The following is a 27,819-nucleotide window of genomic DNA, read 5'->3' as shown; positions in this document are numbered from 1 at the left end:
AGAGGAGGGAGGGAGGGAGGGAAGGAGGGAGGAGGGAGGGAGGGAGGGAAAGAGAGAGGAGGGAGGGAGGGAAAGAGAGGGGAGGGAGGGAGGGAGGGAAAGAGAGAGGAGGGAGGGAGGGAGGGAAAGAGAGGGGAGGGAGGGAGGGAGGGAGGGAGGGAGGGAGGGAGGGAGGGAAAGAGAGAGGAGAGGGAGGGAGGGAAAGAGAGAGGAGGGAGGGAGGGAAAGAGAGAGGAGGGAGGGAGGGAGGGAAAGAGAGAGGAGGGAGGGAGGGAGGGAAAGAGAGAGGAGGGAGGGAGGGAGGGAAAGAGAGAGGAGGGAGGGAGGGAGGGAAAGAGAGAGGAGGGAGGGAGGGAGGGAAAGAGAGAGGAGGGAGGGAGGGAGGGAAAGAGAGAGGAGGGAGGGAGGGAGGGAAAGAGAGAGGAGGGAGGGAGGGAGGGAAAGAGAGAGGAGGGAGGGAGGGAGGGAAAGAGAGGAGGGAGGGAGGGAGGGAAAGAGAGGAGGGAGGGAGGGAGGGAAAGAGAGAGGAGGGAGGGAGGGAGGGAAAGAGAGAGGAGGGAGGGAGGGAGGGAAAGAGCGAGGAGGGAGGGAGGGAGGGAAAGAGAGAGGAGGGAGGGAGGGAGGGAAAGAGAGAGGAGGGAGGGAGGGAGGGAAAGAGAGAGGAGGGAGGGAGGGAGGGAAAGAGAGAGGAGGGAGGGAGGGAGGGAAAGAGAGAGGAGGGAGGGAAAGAGAGAGGAGGGAGGGAGGAAGGGAAAGAGAGAGGAGGGAGGGAGGAAGGGAAAGAGAGAGGAGGGAGGGAGGGAGGGAAAGAGAGGAGGGAGGGAGGGAAGGAAAGAGAGAGGAGGGAGGGAGGGAGGGAAAGAGAGAGGAGGGAGGGAGGGAAAGAGAGAGGAGGGAGGGAGGGAGCGAAAGAGAGAGGAGGGAGGGAGGGAGCGAGCGAAAGAGAGAGGAGGGAGGGAGGGAGGGAGGGAGCGAAAGAGAGAGGAGGGAGGGAGGGAAGGAAAGAGAGAGGAGGAAAGAGAAGGAGGCTAAACGGCCAGGCTCAAGACTTCGGGCTGGATTTACATGTAGGTGGCGTCGTGTCGGGGGGGGGGGGGGGGGAGAAGAGAGAGAGAGAGTCGCGGAGGGGTGGGGGGGGGGGCGGTAGGTGGCGGAGGTCGGGTCGCCGGGTGGGGAGTTGGGAGAGTGGAGGTCGGGTCGCCGGGGTGGGGAGAACGGGGGTCGGGTCCGGCCCGGCCCGGGAGTCAAGTCGGGTCGGGTGGGAGGAGCCTTATCCACACAGCCCCAGTGAGGCCATTCGGCCAGGGCTAGGGGCTGCGTGCTTCGGGCCCCTCCCACAGTTTTGGCCGCCTGGAACTACTGCACATGCGCGCTACGGCACTGTTTTCAGCGCAGGGACCTGGTTCCGCCCCCCACAGCTCATGCTGCGCCGCGTCCAGCTCCAGATCTGCAGGGAGCCGGAGAATAGGTGAGTTTTTTTTAGGCGCACTTTGTGGCGCGAAAAATGGGTGTCCAGGTCCGGCGCGGCCCGAAACTTGGGCCCTCTGTGGTAGCGAGTTCCACATTCTCACCACTCTGGGTAAAGAAGTTTCTTCTAAATTCCCCATTTGATTTCTTGGTGACTATCTTATATTGATAGCCTCTAGTTTTACCCTTCCCCACAAGTGGAAATACTCTCTTTGTATTTATTCTAACAAAACCTTTCATAATTTTAAAGACCTCTATTAGGTCACCCTCAGCCTTCTCTTTTCAAGAGAAAAAGAGACCCAGCCTGTTCATCCATTCCTACATAAGAATTAGGAACAGGAGTAGGCCATCTAGCCCCTCGAGCCTGCTCCGCCATTCAACAAGATCATGGCTGATCTTGCCGTGGACTCAGCTCCACTTACCCGCCCGCTCCCCATAACCCCAAATTCCCTTATTGGTTAAAAATCTATCTATCTGTGACTTGAATACATTCAATGAGCTAGCCTCAACTGCTTCCTTGGGCAGAGAATTCCACAGATTCACAACCCTCTGGGAGAAGAAATTCCTTCTCAACTCGGTTTTAAATTGGCTCCCCAGTATTTTGAGGCTGTGCCCCCTAGTTCTAGTCTCCCCGACCAGTGGAAATAACATCTCTGCCTCCATCTTGTCTATCCCTTTCATTATTTTAAATGTTTCTATAAGATCACCCCTCATCCTTCTGAACTCCAACGAGTAAAGACCCAGTCTACCCAATCTATCATCATAAAGTAACCCCCTCATCTCCGGAATCAGCCTAGTGAATCATCTCTGTACCCCCTTCCAAAGCCAGTATATCCTTCCTTAAGGTGACCAAACTGCACGCAGTACTCCAGGTGCGGCCTTACCAATACCCTGTACAGTTGCAGCAGAACCTCCCTGCTTTTGTATTCCATCCCTCTCGCAATGAAGGCCAACATTCCATTCGCCTTCCTGATTACCTGCTGCACCTGCAAATTAACTTTTTGGGATTCATGCACAAGGACCCCCAGGTCCCTCTGCACATCAGCATGTTGTAATTTCTCCCCATTCAAATAATATTCCCTTTTACTGTTTCTCCCCCCGCCCAAGGTGGATGACCTCACATTTTCCAACATTGTATTCCATCTGCCAAACCTTAGCCCATTCGCTTAACCTATCTAAATCTCTTTGCAGCCTCTTTGTGTCCTCTACACAACCTGCTTTCCCACTAACCTTTGTGTCATCTGCAAATTTTGTTACACTATACTGTGTTCCCACTTCCAGGTCATCTATGTATATTGTAAACAGTTGCGGTCCCAGCACCGATCCCTGTGGCACACCACTAACCACAGATTGCCAACCTGAAAAGGACCCATTTATCCCGACTCTCTGCTTTCTGTTAGTTAGCCAATTCTCTATCCATGCTAACGCATTTCCTCTGACTCCGCGTACCATTATCTTCTGCAGTAACCTTTTGTGTGGCACCTTATCGAATGTCTTTTGGAAATCCAAATACACATCCATCGGTACACCTCTATCCACCATGCTCGTTATATCCTCAAAGAATTCCAGTAAATTAGTTAAACATGATTTCTGCTTCATGAATCCATGTTGCGTCTGCTTGATTGCACTATTCCTATCTAGATGTCCCGCTATTTCTTCCTTAAATGATAGCTTCAAGCATTTTCCCCACTACAGATGTTAAACTAATCGGCCTATAGTTACCTGCCTTTTGTCTGCCCCCTTTTTTAAAAAAACAGGCGTTACATTAGCTGCTTTCCAATCCGATGGTACCTCCCCAGAGTCCAGAGAATTTTGGTAGATTATAACGAATTGCATCTGATATAACTTCCGCCATCTCTTTTAATACCCTGGGATGCATTTCATCAGGACCAGGGGACTTGTCTACCTTGAGTCCCATTAGCCTGTCCAGCACTACCCCGCTAGTGATAGTCTCAAGGTCCTCCCTTCCCACATTCCCGTGACCAGCAATGTTTGGCATGGTTTTTGTGTCTTCCACTGTGAAGACCAAAGCAAAATAATTGTTTAAGGACTCAGCCATTTCCACATTTCCCATTATTAAATCCCCCTTCTTATCTTCTAAGGGACCAACATTTACTTTAGTCACTCTTTTTCGTTTTATATATCGATAAAGCTTTTACTATCTGTTTTTATGTTTTGCGCAAGTTTACTTTCATAATTTATCTTTCCTTTCTTTATTGCTTTCTTAGTCATTCTTTGCTGTCGTTTAAAATTTTCCCAATCTTCTATTTTCCCACTAACCTTGGCCACCTTATACGCATTGGTTTTTAATTTGATACTCTCCTTTATTTCCTTGGTTATTCACGGCTGGTTATCCCTTCTCTTACCGCCCTTCTTTTTCACTGGAATATATTTTTGTTGAGCACTATGAAAGAGCTCCTTAAAAGTCCTCCACTGTTCCTCAATTGTGCCACCATTTAGTCCTTGTTTCCAGTCTACTTTAGCCAACTCTGCCCTCATCCCACTGTAGTCCCCTTTGTTTAAGCATAGTACGCCCGTTTGAGACACTACTTTCTCACCCTCAATCTGTATTCCAAATTCAACCATACTGTGATCACTCATTCCGAGGATCTTTTACTAGGAGATCGTTTATTATTCCTGTCTCATTACACAGGACCAGATCTAAGATTGCTTGCTCCCTTGTAGGTTCTGTAACATACTGTTCTAAGAAACAAACCCGTATGCATTCTATGAATTCCCCCTCAAGGCTACCCCGTGCGATTTGATTTGTCCAATCGATATGTAGGTTAAAATCCCCCAGGATTACTGCTGTTCCTTTTTCACATGCCTCCATTATTCCCTTGATTATTGTCCGCCCCACCGTGAAGATATTATTTGGGGGCCTATAAACTACACCCACCAGTGACTTTTTCCCCTTACTATCTCTAATCTCCACCCACAATGATTCAAAATTTTGTTCATTAGAGCCAGTATCGTCTCTCACAACTGCCCTGATATCATCCTTTATTAACAGAGCTAACCCCACCTCCTTTCCCTTCTTGTCTATCTTTCCAAATTGTCAGATACCCTTGTTAGGTAGAACCTTGCATTTCTGGTATCATCCTTGTAAATCTTTTACGTAGTGCCGCTGTATCCTTCTTATAATATGGCGACCAGAACTGTACGCAGTACTCCAAGTATGGTCTAAGCAAGGTTCGATACAAATTTAGCATAACTTCTCGACTTTACAATTCAATCCTTCTAGAAATAAACCCTCATGCTTGGTTTGCCTTTTTATGGCCTTATTAACTAATCTGTGTCTCTACTTTTAGTGATTTGTACTCCAAGATCCCTTTGCTCTTCTACCCCATTTAAAGTCATATGTTCCAAGTAATATTACATTTCTTCCCAAAATGTAATACCTCATATCTATCTGTGTTGAACTTCATGTGCCAATTATATTCCCATTCTGCAAGTTTATTAATGTCCTCCTGTAATTTGTTGCAGTCCTCCTCAGTATTGACTATCCCCCCCACCCAATAATTTGGTGTCACCGCAAATTTAAAAATTTTGTTTTTGATGCTAAAGACTAAATCGTTAATATAAATGGTGAACAACAGTGGTCCCAGAACTGATCCTTGTGGAACACCACTTCCCACCTTCTGCAACTCTGAATAGCCACCCTTTACCCCTACTCTCTGCTTTCTGTCTTGAAGCCAGCTAGTTATCCACTTTGCTACTCGTCCCCTGACTCCGCATTCTCGGACTTTATTCATTAGTCTATTATGTGGAACCTTATCGAAGGTCTTTTGAAAATCTAGATAAATTACATCTACTGCATTATCCTTGTCTACTCTCCCTGTTATTCCTTCAAACAAAAGGTTGGTCAAACAAAACTTTACCTTTTAAAATCCATACTGACTATTCATTATTTTATTTTTGGTTTCTAGATGTTCTTCTATTTTTCCTTTAGTCAGGATTCCATTATTTTTCCTACCACCGATGTTAAGCTAACTGGTCTATAGTTCCCTGGTCATGTTCTATCTCCCTTCTTAAATATAGGTATTATGTTAGCTATCCGCCAGTCCTCTGGCACTACACCTCTTTCTAACAAATGATTAAATATGCGCAGTAATGCCTGTGCTATGTCTTCCCTAGATTCTTTTAAAATGTGCAAATGTAATCCGTCCAGACCAGGGGTTTTATCCTCTTTGAGTTTGATTAGTTTATTTAATATCCCTCCTCTTTATTTTAACTGCAGTTATCTCATTTCTAATCTCATCACCTGATGTCATGTCCACCTGGTAAATACCAAAGCAAAGTCATTATTTAATATTTCCGCTATCTCTCTATCGCCGTCTGTGATATTATCCTGTCCATCCCTTAGTGGCTCTATTCCCATCCCAACTTTCCTTTTGTTAAGTGCCTGTAAAATATTTTACAGTATTATTTTATGTTCCTTGGTAATTTAATTTCATAGTTCCTTTTTTTTGTTCCTAATTTTTTTTTGACTTCTCTCAATCACTTCGTATTCTCCCTTGTCATGCTCTCCCCTGCTGTCCATGTACTTAGTGTATGCCTGTTTCCTTACCTTCAGTTTTTCTCATGTCTTTATTCATCCATGGTGTCTCATTAGTGTTTAGCTTGTTCTTGTTTTTTAGCGGAATATTTTTTTCCTGGAGTCTGTTGAATATCGTTTAAAACATTTTCCACTGCTGTTCTACATCACTGTTTGCCAATATTGCTGTCCATTTTATTTTCCCAAGTTCTATTCTCAGCCCTCAATCAGCTTTTCTCCAATCTATTACCCTGGTCTTCAGCATACTTGTGTCATTCTCAATTATTATCTTAAAGTATATTATATTATGGTCACTATTGCCTCGATGTTCCCCTACTTTTACTTCTTTTATCTACTCTGGTTCATTCCTCATTACTAGATGCAATAGTGAATCCTTCCATGTTGGGCTTCTTGCACATTGGATTAGAAAGGAGACCTGTACACATTGCAGGAACTTCATTCACTTTTCCCCTTTACCTACCTCATCTGGCCAATTAAATCAGGGTAGTTAAAATCCCCCATGATTATAATTCTATGTTTTCTACTTATTTCCCTAATTTGCTTGCATATTTTTTGCTCCACCTCCCTTCCACTGTTCGGTAGCCTGTAGACTACCCCTATTAGTGTGATTGATTCTTTAATATATTTTATCTCTAGCCACATGGATTCCATTTTTGTCTTGTTGATAGCTGCGTCACTTTATTCTACTGACAATATGTTATCCCTAATAAGTACAGCTACTCCACCTCCCTTTTTTCCTTATCTATCTTTTCTAAATATGTTTTACCCTGCAATGTTTAATTCCCAGTCCTGATTTTTCTGTAGCCATGTCTCAGTAATCCCTATGTCTGGTTCCTTGCAACATATTGTTGCCTGCAGTTCCAATGTTTTATTATGGACACTGTGTGCATTGCTGTACAGACAGTTTAACTCATTTTTAATAGCAGTTCCTTTCACTATGTTTAACCATCTTTTTACACTCTTGTTCTATAACTCTATTTATTCCCTGGCCATCAATGTCCTCCCTTACTGTATTCTTTCCTATGCTCTTCTTTCCTGTTTTGTTTATATTTAGGTTGGTTTCAATTTTTGTAGATCCTGCCCCCTGTTTTACTAGTTTAAAGTCTTTGCCACCTCCCTATTTACCCTTCCACTAGGACACGGGTCCCACCCTGTTTCAGGTGGAACCTGTCCCATCGGTACAGTTCCTTTCTGTCCCAGTACTGCTGCATGTGTCCCATGAAAAGGAACCTCTCTTTCCCACACCAGCCCTTTAGCCATGTGTTCAACAGTATTTGACGATGAAAAGAAAATCAAAAATTGCAATTTTAAAAAAAACGATTGAGAAAGAATATGAATAACTGCGATTGTGACAAGTACAGTATACACAACCTGCGTCTCCAGAGTTTGACAGATATCTACTCCGGCAAGGTTACACTGCCGTCGCTGCAAGTTTTCTATCATCACCTGGCCAAAACGATCAGTCATGTTCACCTGAAAAATGTGCAATCAGTAGAATGTTCCCAATATTCAATAGACTGAAAGATCTCTTACAGGTGATGCTGTGTGGGGTATGTAGAGCTGCTCAGGGGAAAAAGCCAGTGATCTGTTAAAGCCGAAATTCCACACACACAAAAAATTTGGATAGCATTTCACACGTAAAAATGACAAAATGTTACTGCTCCAAAAAAGTTATATAATTGTGAGTGTTTTTACATAGGCAAACACAGCAGCCTCCTGTGCCAGCAATTTCCCAAAGCAGCAAATAGATAAATAATAAGTTAATTTGACTTTAGATGGCATTGGTTAAAGGAAAAATGTTGATAGGATATCAGAACTCCTTGCTCTTAATTAACACATGCTGCAATAAGACTAACTCCATGTGCCCTCAATTATCTCAATGCTTCCACTGGTGAAAGACACTACAGAAACACTACAAGTGCCTTGAAATAAAAAACACAACTAATGTTAGATAAAGTTGTTAAATTTAAAATGTAGCCTTAAATAAGGTTTATTACAGGTGTTATTTTTCACAACTTTACACAGCTCGTATGGCATATTTGTAACCTCTCCATCAAATTATAACAACATTATTGAATTAAAGTTATCCAAAGTCAGTTTTTTTTTTAAGTCAGAAAAAGACATGCCCCATCACAAGTGTGTATAAGTAAAACACTGCTTGGGAAAATTAAAATGGGTTTTACCTGCTCGTAATTGATAAACATGGCAGTATTAAAAGTACTTGAAGCCCACTTTATTAATTCTGCAGATTGCTCAGGTGTGATGTAGACGAGAACACATTCTGCCATTAGCAATGTTGGTAATCTACAAGAAAAATAATAGAAGGTTACATGCTAGATATTTTTGAACTTCATAATATACTCCATACTCATAACATTCTCAATTAGAACATTACCTTAGTTATAAATCCCCAAGGGCTCAAAATTTAGATGATGGGCATCTAGATGGTGATTATGAAGCAGCGTGCGGAAAACCAGACTCCCCACCCAGCTTTTCCTTCAACCACTGTCTGTCCCACCTGTGACAGAGACTGTAATTCCCATATTAGACTGTTCAGTCACCTGAGAACTCACTCTTAGAGTGGAAGCAAGTCTTCTTCGATTTCAAGGGACTGCCTATGATGTTGATGATGATGATTATGAGCACAAAGAGTGCTTGGGATATTTGCCAAACAGGACAATTAATTGTTCCCCTACCTGCTTATGCATCAATAAGAAAAAATATCCAAGTATAGAGTACAGAATAAGGAGTATATAACCCTTTTCCTCTGTTAATGCTGCCCTGTGTTCAGATATTTAGGGAATGCCTTGAGAGGTAGGGGAGAATAAAAATATTTAGGGAATGCCATAAGAGGTAGGGGAGGATAAAAAATGTTTTAAAATAAAGAGTGGTCAGAATATGGAATGTTCAGCCAGAATTCAATTTTAATCCAAATTCATGAATTCTTTTAAAAGGAAATAGATGGTTATTTGAAGAAATGGAGTATTAAAGTGTACAGGGTGTCAGCAGGAAAATGGAATTACAGTGTGCGGCTCATATGGCGAATAACGTTGGTGCAAACTTGAAAGGCTGAACTGCTGGTTTCCGTGCTGTAACATTCTAGGATTACTAGTGGAACCAACAGACCAATTTCAGAGCACACAAAAGCTGGGGCTAACGAAAAGTAGTGACAGGTTAACAAGTCCATAAAAAAAAAAACAAGCTCTACATTTCATTTCTGGAGGAATAGAACTGAAAAGCAGAGAAGTTATGTATAGAACCTTGTTTAAACCACATTTGTAGTAGTGTTAACAGGCAATGTCTATCTCCAGGAGCATGAGTCTAACCTCTACCCTTTGACATTCAACGGTATTACGAGTGCCGATTCCCCACCATCAACATCGTGGGGGTCACCATTGACCATAAACTTAACTGGAACAGCCACATAAATATTGTGGCAACAAGAGCAGGCCAGAGGCTGGGTATTCTGCAGCGAGTGTCTCACCCCGACTCCTCGAAGCCTTTCCGCCATCTACAAGGCATAAGTCGGGAGTGCGATGGAATACTCTCCACTTACCTTGATGAGCGCAGCTCCAACAACACTCAAGAAGTTCGGCACCATCCAAGACAAAGCAGCCCGCTTGATCAGCGCCCCAGTTATCACCTTAAACATTGACACCCTCCACCACACTGTGGCTGCAGTATGTACCATCTACAAGATGCACTGCAGCAACTTGCCAAGGCTTCTTTGGCAGCACCTCCCTAACCCGCGGCCGCTAACATCTAGAAGGACAAGGGCAGCAGGCGCATGGGAACATCATCACCTGCAACTCCCCTCCACATTACACACCATCCTGACTTGGAAATATATTGCCATTCCTTCATAGTCGCTGGGTCAAAATCTTGGAACTCCCTCCTTAACAGCACTGTGGGAGTACCTTCACCACATGGATTGCAGTGGTTCAAGAATGTGGCTCACCATCACCTTTTCAAAGGCAATTAGGGATGGGCAATAAATGATGGCCTTGCCAATGATACCCACATCCCATGAATGAATAAAAGGCTGAACAGAAAAGAGAAGGCTAAGGGGTGAATTGCTAGAGGTCTTTAAGATAATGAAAGGATTTGAAACTATTACAAGATCAGTTAGTGGTACTTAGGAGGTACATGGGGCAGGAGAGAAGTAGAAATGTGGGCTTAGAGTGGGAAGGAGAATGAATTAAAATCAGAAGCATGGATTCAGGAAGGATGGGGATTGGAGAAAAGGGCATAGAATAAAGGAGGTGGTAATCTGAGACAATTGAAGAGTGAAGATAGAATGGAAGAGGCATAAATGAATATTAAAAAACACAATGCTGTTAATTTTTAATTAAGAAATCAATCTTTGGTTTTATTACTGTGCCAGGTAGGGTTATAAACACTGTAGTCTTAGAAAGCATCATCACTTGAGTCCAGAATTTGCAGTTACAAGTACTTGAAAACAAAATCCGTACCAATACATAAGAGGAAGGGGTATGGTAGTGGAGGTAAGCAACATTATCAGGAGTAATCCTTACTCTACAAATGGGATTACATTATTAAGGAAAGTATTCTATATACTCATTAAACAAAAAAAGTGTAAGCAGCATTCATTTTGGAATCGTAGAAATTTACAGCACAGAAGGCGGCCATTCAGCCCACCGTGCCTTCGCTGGTCGAAAAAGAGCTATCCAGCCTAATCCCACTTTCCAGCTCTTGGTCTGTAGCCTTGCAGTTTATGGCACTTCAAGTGCATATCCATGTATTTTTTAAATGTGATGAGGGTTTCTGCCTCTACCACCCTTTCAGGCAGTGAGTTCCAGACCCCCATCACCCTCTGGGTGAAAAAGGTTCCCAACTCCTCTCTAATCCTTCTACCAATTATTTTAAATTTATGTGCCCTGATTATTGACCCTTCTGTGAAGGGAAGTAGGTCCTTCCTAGCCACTCTATCTAGGCCCCTCATAATTTTATACTTCTCAATTAAGTCTCCCCTCAGCCTCCTCTGTTCCAAAGAAAACAGCCACAGCCTATCCAATCTTTCCTCATAGCTAAAAATTCTCCAGTCCTGGTAACATCCTCATAAATCTCCTCTAACACCTCTAGTGCAATCACATCTTTCCTGTAATGTGACCAGAACTGTACTCAGTACGCTAGCTGTGGACCAACTAGTGTTTTATACAGTGCTAGCATAACATCTCTGTTCTTATATTCTATGCCTTGGCTAATAAAGGAAAGCATCCCGTATGCCTTCTTAACCACCTTATCTACCTGTCCGGCTACTTTCAGGGATCTGTGGACATGCACTCCAAGATCCCTCTGTTCCTCTACATTCTTCAGTATCCTACCATTTATTGAGTATTTCCTTGCTTTGTTAGCCCTCCCCAAATGCATTACATCACACTTCTCTGGATTGAATTCCATTTATCACTTTTCTGCTCACCTGACCAATCCATTTATATTTTCCTGCAATCTACAACTATCTTCCTCACTATCAACCACACTGCCAATTGTTGTATCATAAGAACTTAAGAAATAGGAACAGGAGTAGGTCGTACGGCCCCTCGAGCCTGCTCCGCCATTCAATGGCTGATCTGATCATTGACTCAGCTCCACTTCCCTGCCGGCTCCCCATAACCCCTTATCGTTTAAGAAACTGTCTATTTCTGTCTTAAATTTATTCAATGTCCCAGCTTCCACAGATCTCTGAGGCAGTGAATTCACAGATTTACAACCCTCAGAAGAAATTTCTCCTCATCTCTGTTTTAAATGGGCGGCCCCTTATTCTAAGATCATGCCCCCTAATTCTAGTCTCCCCCATTAGTGGAAACATCCTCTCTGCATCCACCTTGTCAACTCGCCTCATAATCTTATATGTTTCAATAAGATCACCTCTCATTATTCGGAATTACAATGAGTAGAGGCCCAACCTACTCAACCTTTCCTCATAAGTCAACCCCCTCATCCCCGGAATCAACTTAGTGAACCTTCTCTGAACTGCCTCCAAAGCAAGTATATCCTTTCGTAAATATGGAAACCAAAACTGCACGCAATAATCCAAGTGTGGTCTCACCAATACCTTATATAGCTGTAGTAAGACTTCCCTGCTTTTATACTCCATCCCCTTTGCAATAAAGGCCAATATACAATTGGCCTTCCTGATCACTTGCTGTACCTGCATACTATCCTTTTGTGTTTCATGCACAAGTACCCCCAGGTCCCATTGTACTGCAGCACTTAGCAATCTCTCTCCATTTAAATAATAACTTGCTCTTTGATTTTTTTTCTGCAAAAGTGCATGACCTCACACTTTCCAACATTATACTCCATTTGCCAAATTTTTACCCACTCACTTAGCCTGTCTATGTCCTTTTGCAGATTTTGTGTGTTTTCCTCACACATTGCTTTTCCTCCCATCTTTGTATCGTCAGCAAACTTGGCTACGTTACACTCAGCCCCTTCTTCCAAGTCATTAATATAGATTGTAAATAGTTGGGGTCCCAGCACTGATCCCTGCGGCACTCCACTAGTTACTGGTTGCCAACCAGAGAATGAACCATTTATCCCTACTCTGTTTCCTGTTAGTTAGCCAATCCTCGATCCATGCAACTATATTACCCCCAACCCAGTGAACTTTTATCTTGTGCAGTAACCTTTTATGTGGCACCTTGTCAAATGCCTTCTGGAAATCCAAATACACATTGACTGGTTCCCCTTTATCCACCCTGTTCGTTACATCCTCAAAGAACTCCAGCAAATTTGTCAAACATGACTTCCCCTTCATAAATCCATGCTGACTCTGCCTGACCCAATTTTGTTTTTCCAAATGTCCTGCTACTGCTTCTTTAATAATAGACTTCAACATTTGCTCAAACATAGATGTTAGGCTAATCATCTGCAAACTTCTTAATCATACCCCTACATTCAAGTCTAAATCATTGATATATACCACAAAAAGCAAGGGACACAGTACTGAGCCCTGTAGAACCCCACTGGAAACAGCCTTCGAGTGACAAAAACACCAGTCAACCATTACCCTTTGCATCCTGCCACTAAGCCATTTTTGTATCCAAAATGCCACTTTCGCTTGGATCCCATGGGCTTTTACTTTTTTGACCAACCTGCCATGTGGGACGTTGTCAAAGGCCTTGTTAAAATCCATGCAAACTGCTGCTAATATAGCTGTAATATTTCATAGTAAAGAGAGTTACTTTGGGCCCAAGTTTCGGCATCTGGTGAAAACGGCGCACCTCCGAGACTTGCCTGGGCTCGAAGATGCGGCGGAATATTCTGCATCAATTCTCAGGTCTTCCTGGACCCTGGCGTGGAGTGGCGTGGCGAGCGTAGTCTCCCTGGGGAGGAGACTGCCTGCAGGGGGGCGGGGCTAGGGATCATGCCGCCTACTCAGAGCCGGCAGCGTGGCCCATGCGCACCTGCGCAATGGCTCAGGAGAGTGTTGTGGGTACCGGGGGGGGGAGAAAGAGAGCGTGGGTGCCGGGGGGGGGGGGAGAAAGAGAGCGTGGGTGCCGGGGGGGGGGGGAGAAAGAGAGCGTGGGTGCCGGGGGGCAGAGCATGGGTACCGGGAGGGGGTGGGTACTGGGGGGGGTGGGTACTGGGGGGGGTGGGTACTGGGGGAGGGGGGGGGGGGGAGGGAGGGAGAAAGAAAGAGAGCGTGGGTGCCGGGGGGGGCAGAGCGTGGCAACAGGGATGGAGGGGGGAACGTGGGTTGGGGGGAACGTGGGTTGGGGGGCACTCAATGAATGAAGGGCCGGTAGGAGGAGAGAGCAGGGGTGCCTCCTTCCAGCCTCTACCCCACCCCACCCCCCCCAACACACACACACGCCCCCCCCCCCCAACACACACACACGCCCCTCCCACACACACACACGCGCCCCTCCCACACACACACACACGCCCCTCCCACACACACACACACGCCCCTCCCACACACACACACACGCCCCTCCCACACACACACACGCACGCCCCTCCCACACACACACACGCGCGCCTCTCCCACACACACACGCGCGCCCCTCCCACACACACACACGCGCGCCCCTCCCACACACACACGCGCCCCTCCCACACACACACGCGCCCCTCCCACACACACACGCGCCCCTCCCACACACACACGCGCCCCTCCCACACACACACACGCGCCCCTCACACACACACACGCGCCCCTCACACACACACACACGCTCCTCCCACACACACACACACGCGCCCCTCCCACACACACACACGCGCCCCTCCCACACACACACACGCGCCCCTCCCACACACACACACGCGCCCCTCCCACACACACACACGCGCCCCTCCCACACACACACACGCGCCCCTCCCACACACACACACGCGCCCCTCCCACACACACACACGCGCCCCTCCCACACACACACACGCGCCCCTCCCACACACACACACGCGCCCCTCCCACACACACACACGCGCCCCTCCCACACACACACACGCGCCCCTCCCACACACACACACGCGCCCCTCCCACACACACACACACGCGCCCCTCCCACACACACACACACGCGCCCCTCCCACACACACACACACGCGCCCCTCCCACACACACACACACGCGCCCCTCCCACACACACACACACTCACGCACCCCTCCCACACACTCACGCGCACACACACACTCCCGCACCCCCCCCCACCCCACACACACACACACACACACACTGCTCCAAAATTGAACAAAATATCCTCCTTTAAGAGACTTCTTAAAACCTAAATCTTTGACCAAGCTTTTGGTCACCTATCCTAACTTCTCCTTATATGGCTCGGTGTCAATTTTTTTTTGTTTTATAATATTCCTGTGAAGCACCTTGGGACATTTTACTATGTTCAAGGCGCTATATAAATACAAGTTGCTCTTGTTGTTAAATGTATTCTGTACTGAAGTTTGTATGAAAAGTGTGTTTGTGAGTTAAAATGACTTACGCAATCTGCTTAACTTTCAGAATTATATAATAGATTTTAAAAATTCAACATGTTCTGGCAGTAAACTGCTGGACTCTCACCTAATTAAATACAAAGGCTATATTTACACACAAAAAAATAACCGTTTAAATTTAAGGCCTCTGGCAGAATTTTACTATCCTTCAAGACAACAATATCATTAAAAATGCGCTGGAGGAAAAGTAATTTGTCTTGGAACTTCTGGAAGCAAAAATGGGTTGAGTTTCGAACTTGATCCCAATTCTCACGAGTCCCACTGAACATTTACAGGAATCTTAAAAATTTTCAGGCATCTCAATGTTGATAGCCTATACTTTTATTATTATATCGTGTCTAACAAATGAAAGTCAGCATGTATTTGTTAATGATAAATCGTGTTTGACCAACCTGATGAGTTCCTTGATAAAGTAACGGAGAAGGTTGATGAGAGTCGTGCAGTTGATGTTATGTATATGAAGAACAACAACTTGTATTTATATAGCGCTTTTAACATAATAAAACGTCCCAAGGCACTTCTCAGGAGCATGATAAAACAAAATTTGTCACCGAGTCATATAATGAGATATTAGAGCAGATGACAAAGCTTGGTCATTGAGGTAGATTTTAAGGAGTGTCTTAAAGGAGGAAAGAGAGGCGGAGAGGATTAGGGAGGGAATTCAAAGCTACGGGCCTTGGTAGCTGAAGGCACGGCCACCAATGATTGAGCGATTAAAATCGGGCATGCTCAAGGGGCCAGAATTAGAGGAGCGCAGATATCTCAGAGGGTTATGGAGCTGGAGGAAATTACAGAGATGGGGGGGTGAAGCCACAGAGGATTTGAAAACAAGGATGAGAATTTTTAAATCAAGGCATTGTTTAACCAGGAGCCAATGTAGGTCAGCGAGCACAGGGGTGGCGAGTGAGCGGGACTTGGTGCAAGTTAGCACGGGGCAGCAGAGGTTTGGATGACCTCAAGTTTACAGAGGTTAGAACATGGGAGGCCGGCCAGGAGTGCATTGGAAGAGTCAAGTCTAGAGTTAACAAAGACTCAGATGAGGGTTTCAGTAGCAGATGAGCTGAGGCACGGGCTCAGTCAGGTGATGTCCCAAAGGTAAAAATAGGCGGTCTTTGGGATGGAGCGGTTATGTGGTCGTAAGCTCATTTCGGGGTCAAATAGGACAGCAAGGTTTTGACCAGTCTGGTTCATCCTCAGACAATTACTATTGAGAAGGATGAAGTCAGTGGTTAGGAAATGGGGTTTGTGGCAGGGGACCAAAGTCAATGGCTTTGGTTTTCCCAATATTTAGTAGGAGGAAATTTCTGCTCATCCAGTACTGGATGTCAGACAAGTAGTCTGATCATTTAGAGACAGTGGAGAGGTCAAGAAAGGTAGTGGTGGATTTTCAAAAGGTATTTGACAATGTACCATATTAATAGACTTGTTAGCAAAATTAAAGCCCACGGGATTAAAATGACAGTTTCAGCGTGGATATAAAGTTTTTTCAGACTGGTGGGAAGTATACAGTGGTGTTCCCCAGGGTCAGTATTAGGATCAATGCTCTTTTTGATATATATTAATAATCTAGACTTTGGTATACAGGGCATGATTTCAATGTTTCTATGTGATGCGGAACTTGGAAATGTCGTAAACAATGAGTAAGATAATAGCAAACTTCAGGAGGACATAGATAGACTGGTGAAATTGGCGGACATGTCAGATGAAATTTAACGCGGAGAAGTGTAAAGTGCTACATTTTGGTAGAAAGAATGAGGAGAGGCAATACAAACTAAATGATACAATTTTAAAGAAGGTCCAGGAACAGAGAGACCTGGGGGTGTATGTACACAAATCTTTGAAGGCGGCAGAACTAGTTGAGATGGCTGTTAAAAAAGCATATGGGATCCTTGGCTTTATTAATAGAGGCATTGAGCACAAAGCAAGGAAGTTATGCTAAACTTATACAAAACACTGGTTATGCCTCAGCTGGAGTATTATGTTCAATTCTGGGAAGGATGTCAAGATCTTACAGAGGGTGCAGAAGAGATTTACTAGAATGGTACCAGGGATGAGGAACTTCAGTTATATGGAGAGACTGGAAAAAGCTGAGGTTGTTCTTCAGCAGAGAAGGTTAAGAGAACATTTGACAGCGGTGTTCAAAATCATGAATGGTTTTGATAGAGTCAATAGGGAGAAACTGTTTCCAGTGGCAGATGGGTCAATAATCAGAAGACACAGATTTAAGGTGATTGGCAAAAGAACCAGAGGCGACAGGAGGAAACTTTTTTTTTAAAAAACAGAGTTGCGTGATCTCAAATGCACTGCCTAAAAAGGTCGTGGAAGCAGATTCAATAGTCACTTTCCAATGGAATTGGATAAATGCTCGAAGCAAAAAGATTTATAGGACTATGGGGAAGAGCAGGGAGTGGGACTAATTGGATAGCTCTACCAAACAGGTACAATGGGCCAAGTGGTTTCCGTCTGTGCGTATCATTCTATGATATAGAGCTGGGCGCAACACTTTAGAGATGCAAGGACTAAGGGGTGATCCAAATTGAGGTTTATAAGGTGATGAAGGGAATAGATTGTGCTTGAGTTGACAGTTTGTTTCAAATAAATAGGTTGGGAGGACTAGGGGGGTCACAATTTTAAGTTGTACAAGGTAAGATCTAGGTTAGAGGTCAGGAGATGGTTCTTTTCCCAGAGAATAGTGAACTTTTGGAATAGGCTGAACAAGGTATCACAATTGTGTAGGACAGCTGGATAGACCAGAGGGTCCTTTCCTGTCTGTCATTGTTCGTATAAAAAGATTCAATTCTGGATTAGAATTATCTTGTAAATTAATGCGCAATGGGCATTCACAAAAAATCGCTTTAGGATGTTAAGTCTCTTTTGCGTGTTATTACTGCAAATTCACAGTTAGCACTGTGGCAGGCATATGTTCTGGGTGATAGTCAGATACTAGTACCTCAGTTAATTACCCAAATACCTTTAACAATCATACTCAGGACAATGCCACCCAAGTGTGCTATACACTGAACGCTATATTTAAAAAAATCTCTTGTTTAAAAATAAATCTTTAATCGTAACAGTGCTAAAAGGTTTTCTGTATGACCCAAACTATCAACAAATGTTAGATTATCTGCATGAACTATGCCAATAATGGTGTTACACCACAGAAATTGATGGTAAATGCTGCAGACTGGGATAATACTGAAATCTCATGACTAATGATTCTAAAAGCTTGCCTACTAATATCATACTATGTTGTGAATAATTTTGACTAAACAGTAGCATTTATCAAAATAGAACTGGATTCATTTTTTACTGAAGTGGCAATCAGTTGTACCTTCATAATTAACTTTAGAGAATGTCAACCATTAAACCTCTCCCACGCAGAATGGTTAAAACAGCCATCCCACAATTCCCCAAAGACCTCCACAGGCAAGTTGATCGGTGCCCCAGTGACGAAGGTTGGATTTTAAGTATAGTAAAAGCAATACAGAAAGCAACCTAATAAAAAGTGGTGTACTATACTGCCACATCAATCTTCTAGCTTTACAAATCAATGATGTGACAATCTTACCTCAACATTAACTGTGCAATTAAAATAGGAGATACATTAAAAAAAAGACTGTTGGGAGGTAACTGCTTTACTGAACCTACTGTATATTCCATGACCTCAGGACCCCTATGAAACCTTGTACAAAAGAAGCTCAATTTAAGTGTTTGCACAGCATATTAATCTCCATATAGCTCAAGTCTGGTGATGTGTAACCTTGGTGTCCGGTCTTGAACACACCTAATTTTGTTGGAGCAAAATTCAAAAAAGTCTGGAGCAAAAATATATCTTCTGATATTTTTAAGCCTACTTTTCTTGATCTTGCTCACACAACACACCATCCTTAACAATACACGTAAAAACAATAGTTCTCAAAACTGTTTACAATCAATTCCACCAAAAAACACTCAGCTTCTCGCACTCCTGTAAACTAAGGATGCAAATTTTGGCTAGAGGAAAAAGCCTCCTTTCTTTCAGCATGTCCATCTCATCATTTTCTCTTCAACTGCAGCAACTTGTGGTCAAGGTACAAAAACATCTCAAAGAGCTTCAGAGGTGTGATCAGACAAAAATGGGTGGTGTGTCAAAGGAGATATCAGGAAGGGTAACCATAAGCTTTGACAAAGAGGTGGGTTTTAACAAAGGTTTTAAAGGAGAGGTGGAAGGTGGTGAAGCAGAGGGATTTAGGAAAGGAATTCTAGAGCGTGGGGCTTTGGCAGCTGAAGACACGGCCACCAATGAAGGGTCACAGAAGGAGGGATTCAAAGAAGTTGAGTCAGAGCAATGGAGAGTTCTGGGGTTGGAGATTCAGAGTTGGAGAAGAATACATAGATAAGGGGAGGCAAGGCCATGAAGTGTTTAGACACAAGGATGTGAATTTTAAATGGGAAGCCTTATTAAAAAACATTAAAAAAATATTTCATTCATTCACGGGATGTGGGCTTTGCTTACAAGGCCGCCATTTATTGCTCATCCCTAGTTGCCCTCGAGAAGATGGTGGTGGTGAGCCGCTTTCTATAACCACTGCAGTGAAGGTACTCACGCAGTACTGTTGGGTAGGGAGTTTCAGGATTTTGACCCAGCGACGATGAAGGAAAGGTTATATGTCCAAGTCAGGATGATGTGTGACTTGGAGGTGGTGGTGTTCACATAACTAGGACGATTGGAGACCAGCTCTGCTGCATGGACCTAGTGCGTACACATATCGCAGTGTGGGCTGGCCCGTGCTGCCCCAGGGCACTTGCCTCTGCTGGGCTCTGAACTCACACCTCTCCTGGGCCCCGATCACTCGTGTCTCTCTCTCTCTCTCTCTCTCTCTCTCTCACACACACACACACACACACACACCCACCACTGGACCAAGACCTAGCTCTGTCAAGCCCTTCTGGTGGCTGGTGTGCAACGGTCACCACACATTAAAAAAAATCCCCTTCAACATGTAGTTCGGGACCTGGAATTTCAGGTTCTTCATTGAAACACCTGTGAACTCATCCCTTTTTGATGTAGAAGCAAGTCATCCTCGATACGAGGGACCGCCTAAGAAGAGAAGGTGTTCACATGCGGCTGCTGCTCTTGTCCTTCACGGTGGTAGAGGTAGCGGGTTTGGGAGGTGCTGTTGAAGCCTTGGCAATTTCCTGCACTGCATCTTGTAGATGGTACTCACTGCAGCCACCATGCGCTGGTGGTGGAGGGAGTGAATGTTTAAGGTGGTGGATGGGACTGCCATTCAAGCAGAGTGGACTGCTTTGTCCTGGATGGTGTCGAACTTCTTGAGTGTTGTTGGAGCTACACTCATCCAGGCAAGTGGAGAGTATTCCATCACACTCCTGACTTGTGCCTTGTAGGTGATGGAAAAACTGGAGAGTCAGGAGAGGCGAGTAATTCACCACAGAATACCCAGCCTCTGACATGTTCTTGTAGCCACAGTATATATGCGGCTGGTTCAGTTAAGATTCTGGTGATCCCCAGGATGATGATGTTGAGGGATTTGACGATGGTAATGCCACTGAATGTCAAGGGGTGGTGGTTAGACTCTTTCTTGTTGGAGATGGTCATTGCCTGGCACTTGTGTGGTGCGAATGTTACTTGTCACTTATCAATCCAAGCCTGGATGTTGTCTAGGTCTTGCTGCATGCAGAGATGAATTACTTCATTATTTGAGGAACAGCGAATGGAACTGAACACTCTGCAATCATTAGCGAAGATGCCCACTTCTGATCTTATGATGGAGGGAAGGTCATTGATGAAGCCGCTGTAGATGCTGGGGCCTAACCCTAACCCTGAGGAACTCCTGCAGCAATGTCCTGGGGCTGAGATGATTGGCCTCAACAACTACAACCATCTTCCTTTGTGCTGGGTATGACTCCAGCCAGTGGTTCCAATTGACTTCAGTTTTACTAGGGCTCCTTGGTGTCACACTCGGTTAAATACTGACTTGCTGTTAAGAGCACTCGCTCTCACATCACCTCTGGAATTCAGCTCTTTAGTCCATGTTTGGACCAAGGCTGTAATGAGGGCTGGACTGCGTTGTCCTGGTGGAACCCAAACTGAACGTCGGTGAGCAGATTTGTGGAGCTGCCACTTGATACCACTGTCGACAACACCTTCCATCACTTTGCTGATGATTTGAGAGTAGGCTGATGGGGCGGTAATTGGCCAGATTGGATTTGTCCCGTTTTTTTCTGGGCAGGACATACCAGTGCAATTTTCAACATTGTCAAGTAGATGCCAGTGTTGTCGCTGTACTGGAACAGCTTGGCTGGAGGTGCAACTAGTTCTGGAGCACAGGTCTTAAGCATACAGCCGGGATGTTGTCAGGGCCCACAGCCTTTGCTGTATCCAGTGCACTCAGCTGTCTCTTGATATCACGTGGAATGAATCAACTTGGCTGAAGATTGGCATGTGTGATGGTGGGGACCTCAGGAGGAGGCCGAGATGGTTCATCCACTCAGTACTACTGGCTGAAGATGGTTGCGAATGCTTCAGCCTCGTCTGTGGCACTTGAGTGTTGGTCTCCGTCATCCTATTAGTTGTTTAATTGTCCACCACCATTCACGACTAGATGTAGCAGAGCTGTAGCTTCAATATTATCTGTTGGTTGTGAGATCGTTTAGCTCTGTCTATAGCATGCTGCTTCCGCTGTTTAGTAAGCATCTAGTCCTGTGTTGTAGCTTCACCAGGTTGGCAACTCATTTTCAGGCACACCTGCGGGTGCTGCTCTTGGCATGCTCGTCTACACTCCTCAATGAATCAGGCTTGGTTGTCTGGCTTGATGGTAATGGTAGAGTGAAAGATATGCCGGGCAATGAGGTTACAGATTGTGGTGAAATACAATTCTCAGAATTGAGATAGAAAAGGACCAGGCAGATAATGCCTCGCTCTTCAACCAGTATTCTGTTCTGAGTACTGGTGGGGGCGATGGTTCCTCAGGGGAGTGCAGTCAGAGCTAGGTCCACGGCACCACGGGCGGCTCAGCTGCACGAGGGAGGAAGAAGAGTGGAAGAGCAATAGTGGTAGGGGATTCGATAGTTAGGGGAGCAGACAGGCATTTCTGCAGCTGCAGACGTGACTCCAGGATGGTAGGTTGCCTCCCTGGTGCCAGGGTCAAGGATGTCACTGAGCGGCTGCAGGACATTCGGAGGGTGAACAGCCAAAGGTCGTGGTCCATATCGGTACCAATGACATAGGTAGAAAGAGGGATAAGGTCCTGCAGGCAGATTTTAGAGAGCTAGGAGAGAGATTAAAAAGCAGGACCTCAAAAGGTAGTAATCTCCGGATTACTCCCAGTGCCACGTGCTAGTGAGTACAGAAATAGGAGGATAGAGCAGCGTGGTTGGAGAAATAGTGCAGGAGGGAGAGCTGTAGATTCCTGAGCCATTGGGACCATTTCTGGGGAAGGTGTGACCTGTACAAGCCGGACAGGTTACACCTCAACAGAGCCAGGACCAATATCCTCGCTGGGGGGGGGGGGGGTTTGCTCGAGCTGTTGGGGAGGGTTTAAACTAGCTTGGTAGTGGGATGGGAACCTGAGCATAGATTCCAAAGCAAAGCTGGAATAAGCAGAAAATAAGAACGTGAATTTGGATGGCAGAGGAAACAAAGGCTAGAAAAAAAATGGGTGTTTGGCAGTGCTAAATGGTATATACTACAATGCAACGAGTCTAGGGAATAAGACATTTGAGCTGAGAGCACAGACAGACACTTGGGAGAATGATATAGCTATTATTGAGACATGGCTGAAAGGAGGGCAGGTATGGCAGCTCAACATTCCTGGTTACAGGGTTTTCAGATGGGATAGAGAGGGGGGTAAAAAAGGAGTGGGGGGTCACAGTAATGATTAAAGAAATCAATACAGCTGTGAGGAGGGATGATATGTTAGAAGGATCATCAAATTAGATCATATGGGTTAAATTGAAGAACAAAAAAGGGGCGATCACACTGCTGGGAGTGTACTCCCAAACAGTCAGAAGGCGATAAAAGACCAAATATGTAGGCACATTTCTGAGAATGCAAAAACTATAGGGCAGTAATAGTAGGGAATTTCAACTACCCTAATATTAACTGGGATAGAATTAGTGTGAAAGGTAGAGAGAGTCCAGAATTCCTAAAATGCATTCAGGACAACTTTTTTAGCTAGTACGTAGGGAATGAAGCTGGGCAGGTGGAAGGAGTATCAGTGGAAGAGCATTTTGGTGCCAGTGATCATAATTCATTTAGATTTAGGGTAGTTATGGAAAAGGACAAAGATAGAGTAGGAATAAAAGTTCTCATTTGGGGGAAAGGCAATTTTACTAAGCTAGGATGTGATTTAGCCAAAGTGGACTGGAAACAGCTAATGGAAGGTAAATCAGTGTCAGAGCTGTGGGAGGCATTCAAGGAGGCGATCTGGAGGGTTCAGAGCAAGTATGTTCCCTTAAAGTAAAAGGGTGGGACTAACAAATCGAGAGCCCCCTGGATGTCAAGGTGCATACAGGGTAGGATAAATTAAAAAAAGGGGAGGTTTATGACAGATACCGAGGGCTCAATACTTCAGAAACCAGAGAGGAGTATAGAAAGTGCAGGGGTGAAATTTAAAAGGAAGTTAGGAAAGCAAAGAGAGAGCATGAAAATATTTTGGCAAGTAAAATCAAGGCAAACCCAAAGCTGTTTTATAAATACATTAAGAGCAAAAGGATAACTAAAGAAAAGAAAGGGTCTATTAGAGACCATAAAGATAATGTGTGTGTGGAGGCAGAAGACGTGGGTATGGCTCTTAATGAATACTTAGCGTCTATTTTGCGCCCCAAAAGAGAGGGGCGATGCACACGCTGCAATCAGGGAGGAGCAGTGTGAAATTAGAGATAAAATAAACATACTGAGAGAGGAAGTATTAAGGGGTTGAGCAGCCATGAAAGTGGATAAATCCCCAAGTCCCGATGAAATATATCCCAGACTGTTAAGAGAAGCAAGAGAGGAAATAGCAGAGACTCTGACCATCATTTTCCAATCCTCTCTGGCTACACGTGTGGTGCCGGAGGACTGGGGGACTGCTAACGTTGTACCCTTGTTTAAAAAGGGACAAAGGGTGAGACCGAGTAATTACAGGCCAGTCAGCCTAACCTCGGTGGTGGGTAAATTATTGGAAAAAATTCTGAGGGACAGAATAAATCTTCATTTAGAAGGACGCGGATTAATCAAGGACCGTCAGCATGGATTTGTTAAAGGAAATTCATGTCTGACTAACTTGATTGAATTTTTTGAGGAGGTAACAAGGAGGGTCGATGAGGGTAGTGTGTTTGATGTAGTGTATATGGATTTTAGCAAGGCTTTTGATAAGGTCCTACATGGCAGACTGGTCACAAAAGTAAAAGCTCATGGGTTCCAAGGCAAAGTGGCAAGTTGGATCCAAAATTGGCTCAGAGGCAGGAAGCAATGGCTGATGGGTGTTTTTTGTGAAGGAAGGCTGTTTGTGAGGATCCGCAGGGCTCAGTACTAGGTCCCTGGTTTTTGTGGTATATGTCAATGATATAGATCTGAATGTAGGGGGTATGATTAAGAAGTTTGCAGATGATATAAAAATTGGCCGTGTGGTTGATAATGAAGAAAGCTGTAGACTGCAGGAAGACATCAACGGGTAGGTCAGGTGGGCAGAACAGTGACAAATGAGCACAAATATCTAGGCTGACAGTCCAGTGCAGTGCTGAGTGAGTGCTGCATTGTCAGAGGTGCCATATTTTGGATGAGATGTTAAACTGAGGCCCCAACTGCCCACTCTTTCGAAGAATTATCCCCAGTGTCCTGGCCAATATTTATCCCTCAATCAACATAAGAAAAACAGATTATCTGGTCATTATCATATTGATGTTTGTTGGCTGCAGCGTTTCCCACATTACAACAGTGACTACACTCCAAAAATACTTACACAAAAGCAAAATACTGCGGATGCTGGAATCTGGAATAAAAACAGAAAATGTTGGAAATCTCAGCGGGTCAGGCAGCATCTGTGGAGAGAAAAGCAGAGTTAACGTTTCAGATCAACAAAAGTTGTCGACCCGAAATGTTAACTCTGCTTTTCTCTCCACAGATGCTGCCTGACCCACTGAGATTTCCAGCATTTTCTGTTTTTACTCCAGAAGTACTTCATTGGCTGTAAATGCTTTGAGAGATCCGGTTGTCGTGAAAGGCACTATATAAATGCAAATATTTCTTTCTTTTCAATCTCGAGAAGTGTGAGGTAATGCATTTGTGGAGGGTTAGCAAGGCAACGGAATACACAATAAATTGTAAGGCCTACTTCTGCTCCTATTTCTTATGTTCTTGCCTTTATTAGCAGAGGCATAGAATACAAGTGCGGGGAGGTTATGCTTGAATGTATAAAACATGAGTTAGGCCACAGCTAGAATACTTCATGCCGTTCTGGTCACCACATTACAGGAAAGATGTGATTGCACTAGAGAGGGGTAACAAAGGAGATTTACGAGGATGTTACCGGGACTGGAGAATTTTAGCTATGAGGAAACATTGGCTAGGCTGGGTTTGTTTTCTTTGGAACAGAGGAGGCTGAGAGGAGACCTTAGAGGTGTATACAGTAATGAGGGGCAGAGAGAGTGGATAGGAAGGACCTATTACCCTTAGCAGAGGGGTCAACAACTTGGGGGCATAGATTTAAAGTAATTGGTAGAAGGTTTAAAGGGAGTTTGAGGGGGAATATTTTCACCTAAAGCGTGATGGGGGACTCAAACTCACTGCCTGAAAAGGGTGATAGAGCCACAAACCCTCATAGCATTTTAAAAAATACTTGGGATTATGTACTTGAAGTGCCGTAACCTACAAAGCTAGGGAACAAGAGCTGGAAAGTGCGATTAGATTGGATAGCTCTTTATCGGCCGGCGCAGACACAATGGGCCAAAATGACCTCCTTCCATGTTGTAAATTTCTATGATTGTACTGCTGCTGCTGATGGCCCACAGCGCCTAATGGATAGAAACATAGAAAATAGGTGCAGGAGCAGGCCATTCAGCCCCTCTAGCCTGCACCGCCATTCAATGAGTTCATGGCTGAACATGAAACTTCAGTACCCGCTTCCTGCTTTCTCGCCATAACCCTTGATCCCCCGAGTAGTAAGGACTTCATCTAACTCCCTTTTGAATATATTTAGTGAATTGGCCTCAACTACTTTCTGTGGTAGAGAATTCCACAGGTTCACCACTCTCTGGGTGAAGAAGTTTCTCCTCATCTCGGTCCTAAATGGCTTACCCCTTATCCTCAGACTGTGACCCCTGGTTCTGGACTTCCCCAACATTGGGAACATTCTTTCTGCATCTAACCTGTCTAAACCCGTCAGAATTTTAAACGTTTCTATGAGGTCCCCTCTCATTCTTCTGAACTCCAGTGAATACAAGCCCAATTGATCCAATCTTTCTTGATAGGTCAGTCCCGCCATCCCGGGAATCAGTCTGGTGAACCTTCGCTGCACTCCCTCAATAGCAAGAATGTCCTTCCTCAAGTTAGGAGACCAAAACTGTACACAATACTCCAGGTGTGGCCTCACCAAGGCCCTGTACAACTGTAGCAACACCTCCCTGCCCCTGTATTCAAATCCCCTCGCTATGAAGGCCAACATGCCATTTGCTTTCTTAACCGCCTGCTGTACCTGCATGCCAACCTTCAATGACTGATGTACCATGACACCCAGGTCTCGTTGCACCTTCCCTTTTCCTAATCTGTCACCATTCAGATAATAGTCTGTCTCTCTGTTTTTACCACCAAAGTGGATAACCTCACATTTATCCACATTATACTTCATCTGCCATGCATTTGCCCACTCACCTAACCTATCCAAGTCACTCTGCAGCCGAATAGCATCCTCCTCGCAGCTCACACTGCCACCCAACTTAGTATCATCCGCAAATTTGGAGATACTGCATTTAATCCCATCGTCTAAATCATTAATGTACAATGTAAACAGCTGGGGCCCCAGCACAGAACCTTGCGGCACTCCACTAGTCACTGCCTGCCATTCTGAAAAGTACCCGTTTACTCCTACTCTTTGCTTCCTGTCTGACAACCAGTTCTCAATCCACGTCAGCACACTACCCCCAATCCCATGTGCTTTAACTTTGCACATTAATCTCTTGTGTGGGACCTTGTCGAAAGCCTTCTGAAAGTCCAAATATACCACATCAACTGGTTCTCCTTTGTCCACTTTACTGGAAACATCCTCAAAAAATTCCAGAAGATTTGTCAAGCATGATTTCCCTTTCACAAATCCATGCTGACTTGGACCTATCATGTCACCATTTTCCAGATGCACTGCTATGACATCCTTAATAATTGATTCCATCATTTTACCCACTACTGAGGTCAGGCTGACCGGTCTATAATTCCCTGTTTTCTCTCTCCCTCCTTTTTTAAAAAGTGGGGTTACATTGGCTACCCTCCACTCGATAGGAACTGATCCAGAGTCAATGGAATGTTGGAAAATGACTGTCAATGCATCCGCTATTTCCAAGTTGTGAGCTGCTAAATCTGTTCAGAATCAATCCCATTTAGCACGGTGGTAATGTCACACAACACGATGGAGGGTGTCCTCAGTGTGAAGACAGAACTTTTGCCTCCACAAGGACTGTGCGATGGTTACTCCTACCAATATGGTCATGGAAAGCTGCATCTGCAGCAGGTAAACTTGCAAGGACGAGGTCAAGTAGGTTTTTCCCACGTCTTGGTTCTTTTGCCATCTGCTATTGGCCCAGTCTGGCAGCTATGTCCTTCAGGACTCAGCCAGCTCGG

General features: G+C 44.8%; 1 protein-coding gene across 6 annotated transcripts in view; it reads right to left on the bottom strand.

Moving 5' to 3' along the window:
- lcmt1 (leucine carboxyl methyltransferase 1) overlaps positions 1-27,819 on the bottom strand; it is a 95,118-nt gene that overhangs the window by 6,602 nt on the left and 60,697 nt on the right. For all 6 annotated transcript variants that reach the window (XM_070901407.1, XM_070901406.1, XM_070901404.1 and 3 more), the window contains exons 8-9: positions 8,209-8,329; positions 7,397-7,498 (exon numbers count right to left, since the gene is read on the bottom strand). In XM_070901407.1, coding sequence (XP_070757508.1) covers positions 7,397-7,498; positions 8,209-8,329 — 223 coding nt within the window. The remainder of the gene's footprint in view (positions 1-7,396; positions 7,499-8,208; positions 8,330-27,819) is intronic.

This window comes from Pristiophorus japonicus, chromosome 15 (assembly GCF_044704955.1).
Source record: "Pristiophorus japonicus isolate sPriJap1 chromosome 15, sPriJap1.hap1, whole genome shotgun sequence".
NCBI classification, from domain to species: Eukaryota; Metazoa; Chordata; class Chondrichthyes; family Pristiophoridae; genus Pristiophorus; species Pristiophorus japonicus.
Note: the sequence above shows the minus strand (reverse complement) of the source record. Positions and strands in the feature narration are given on the sequence as shown.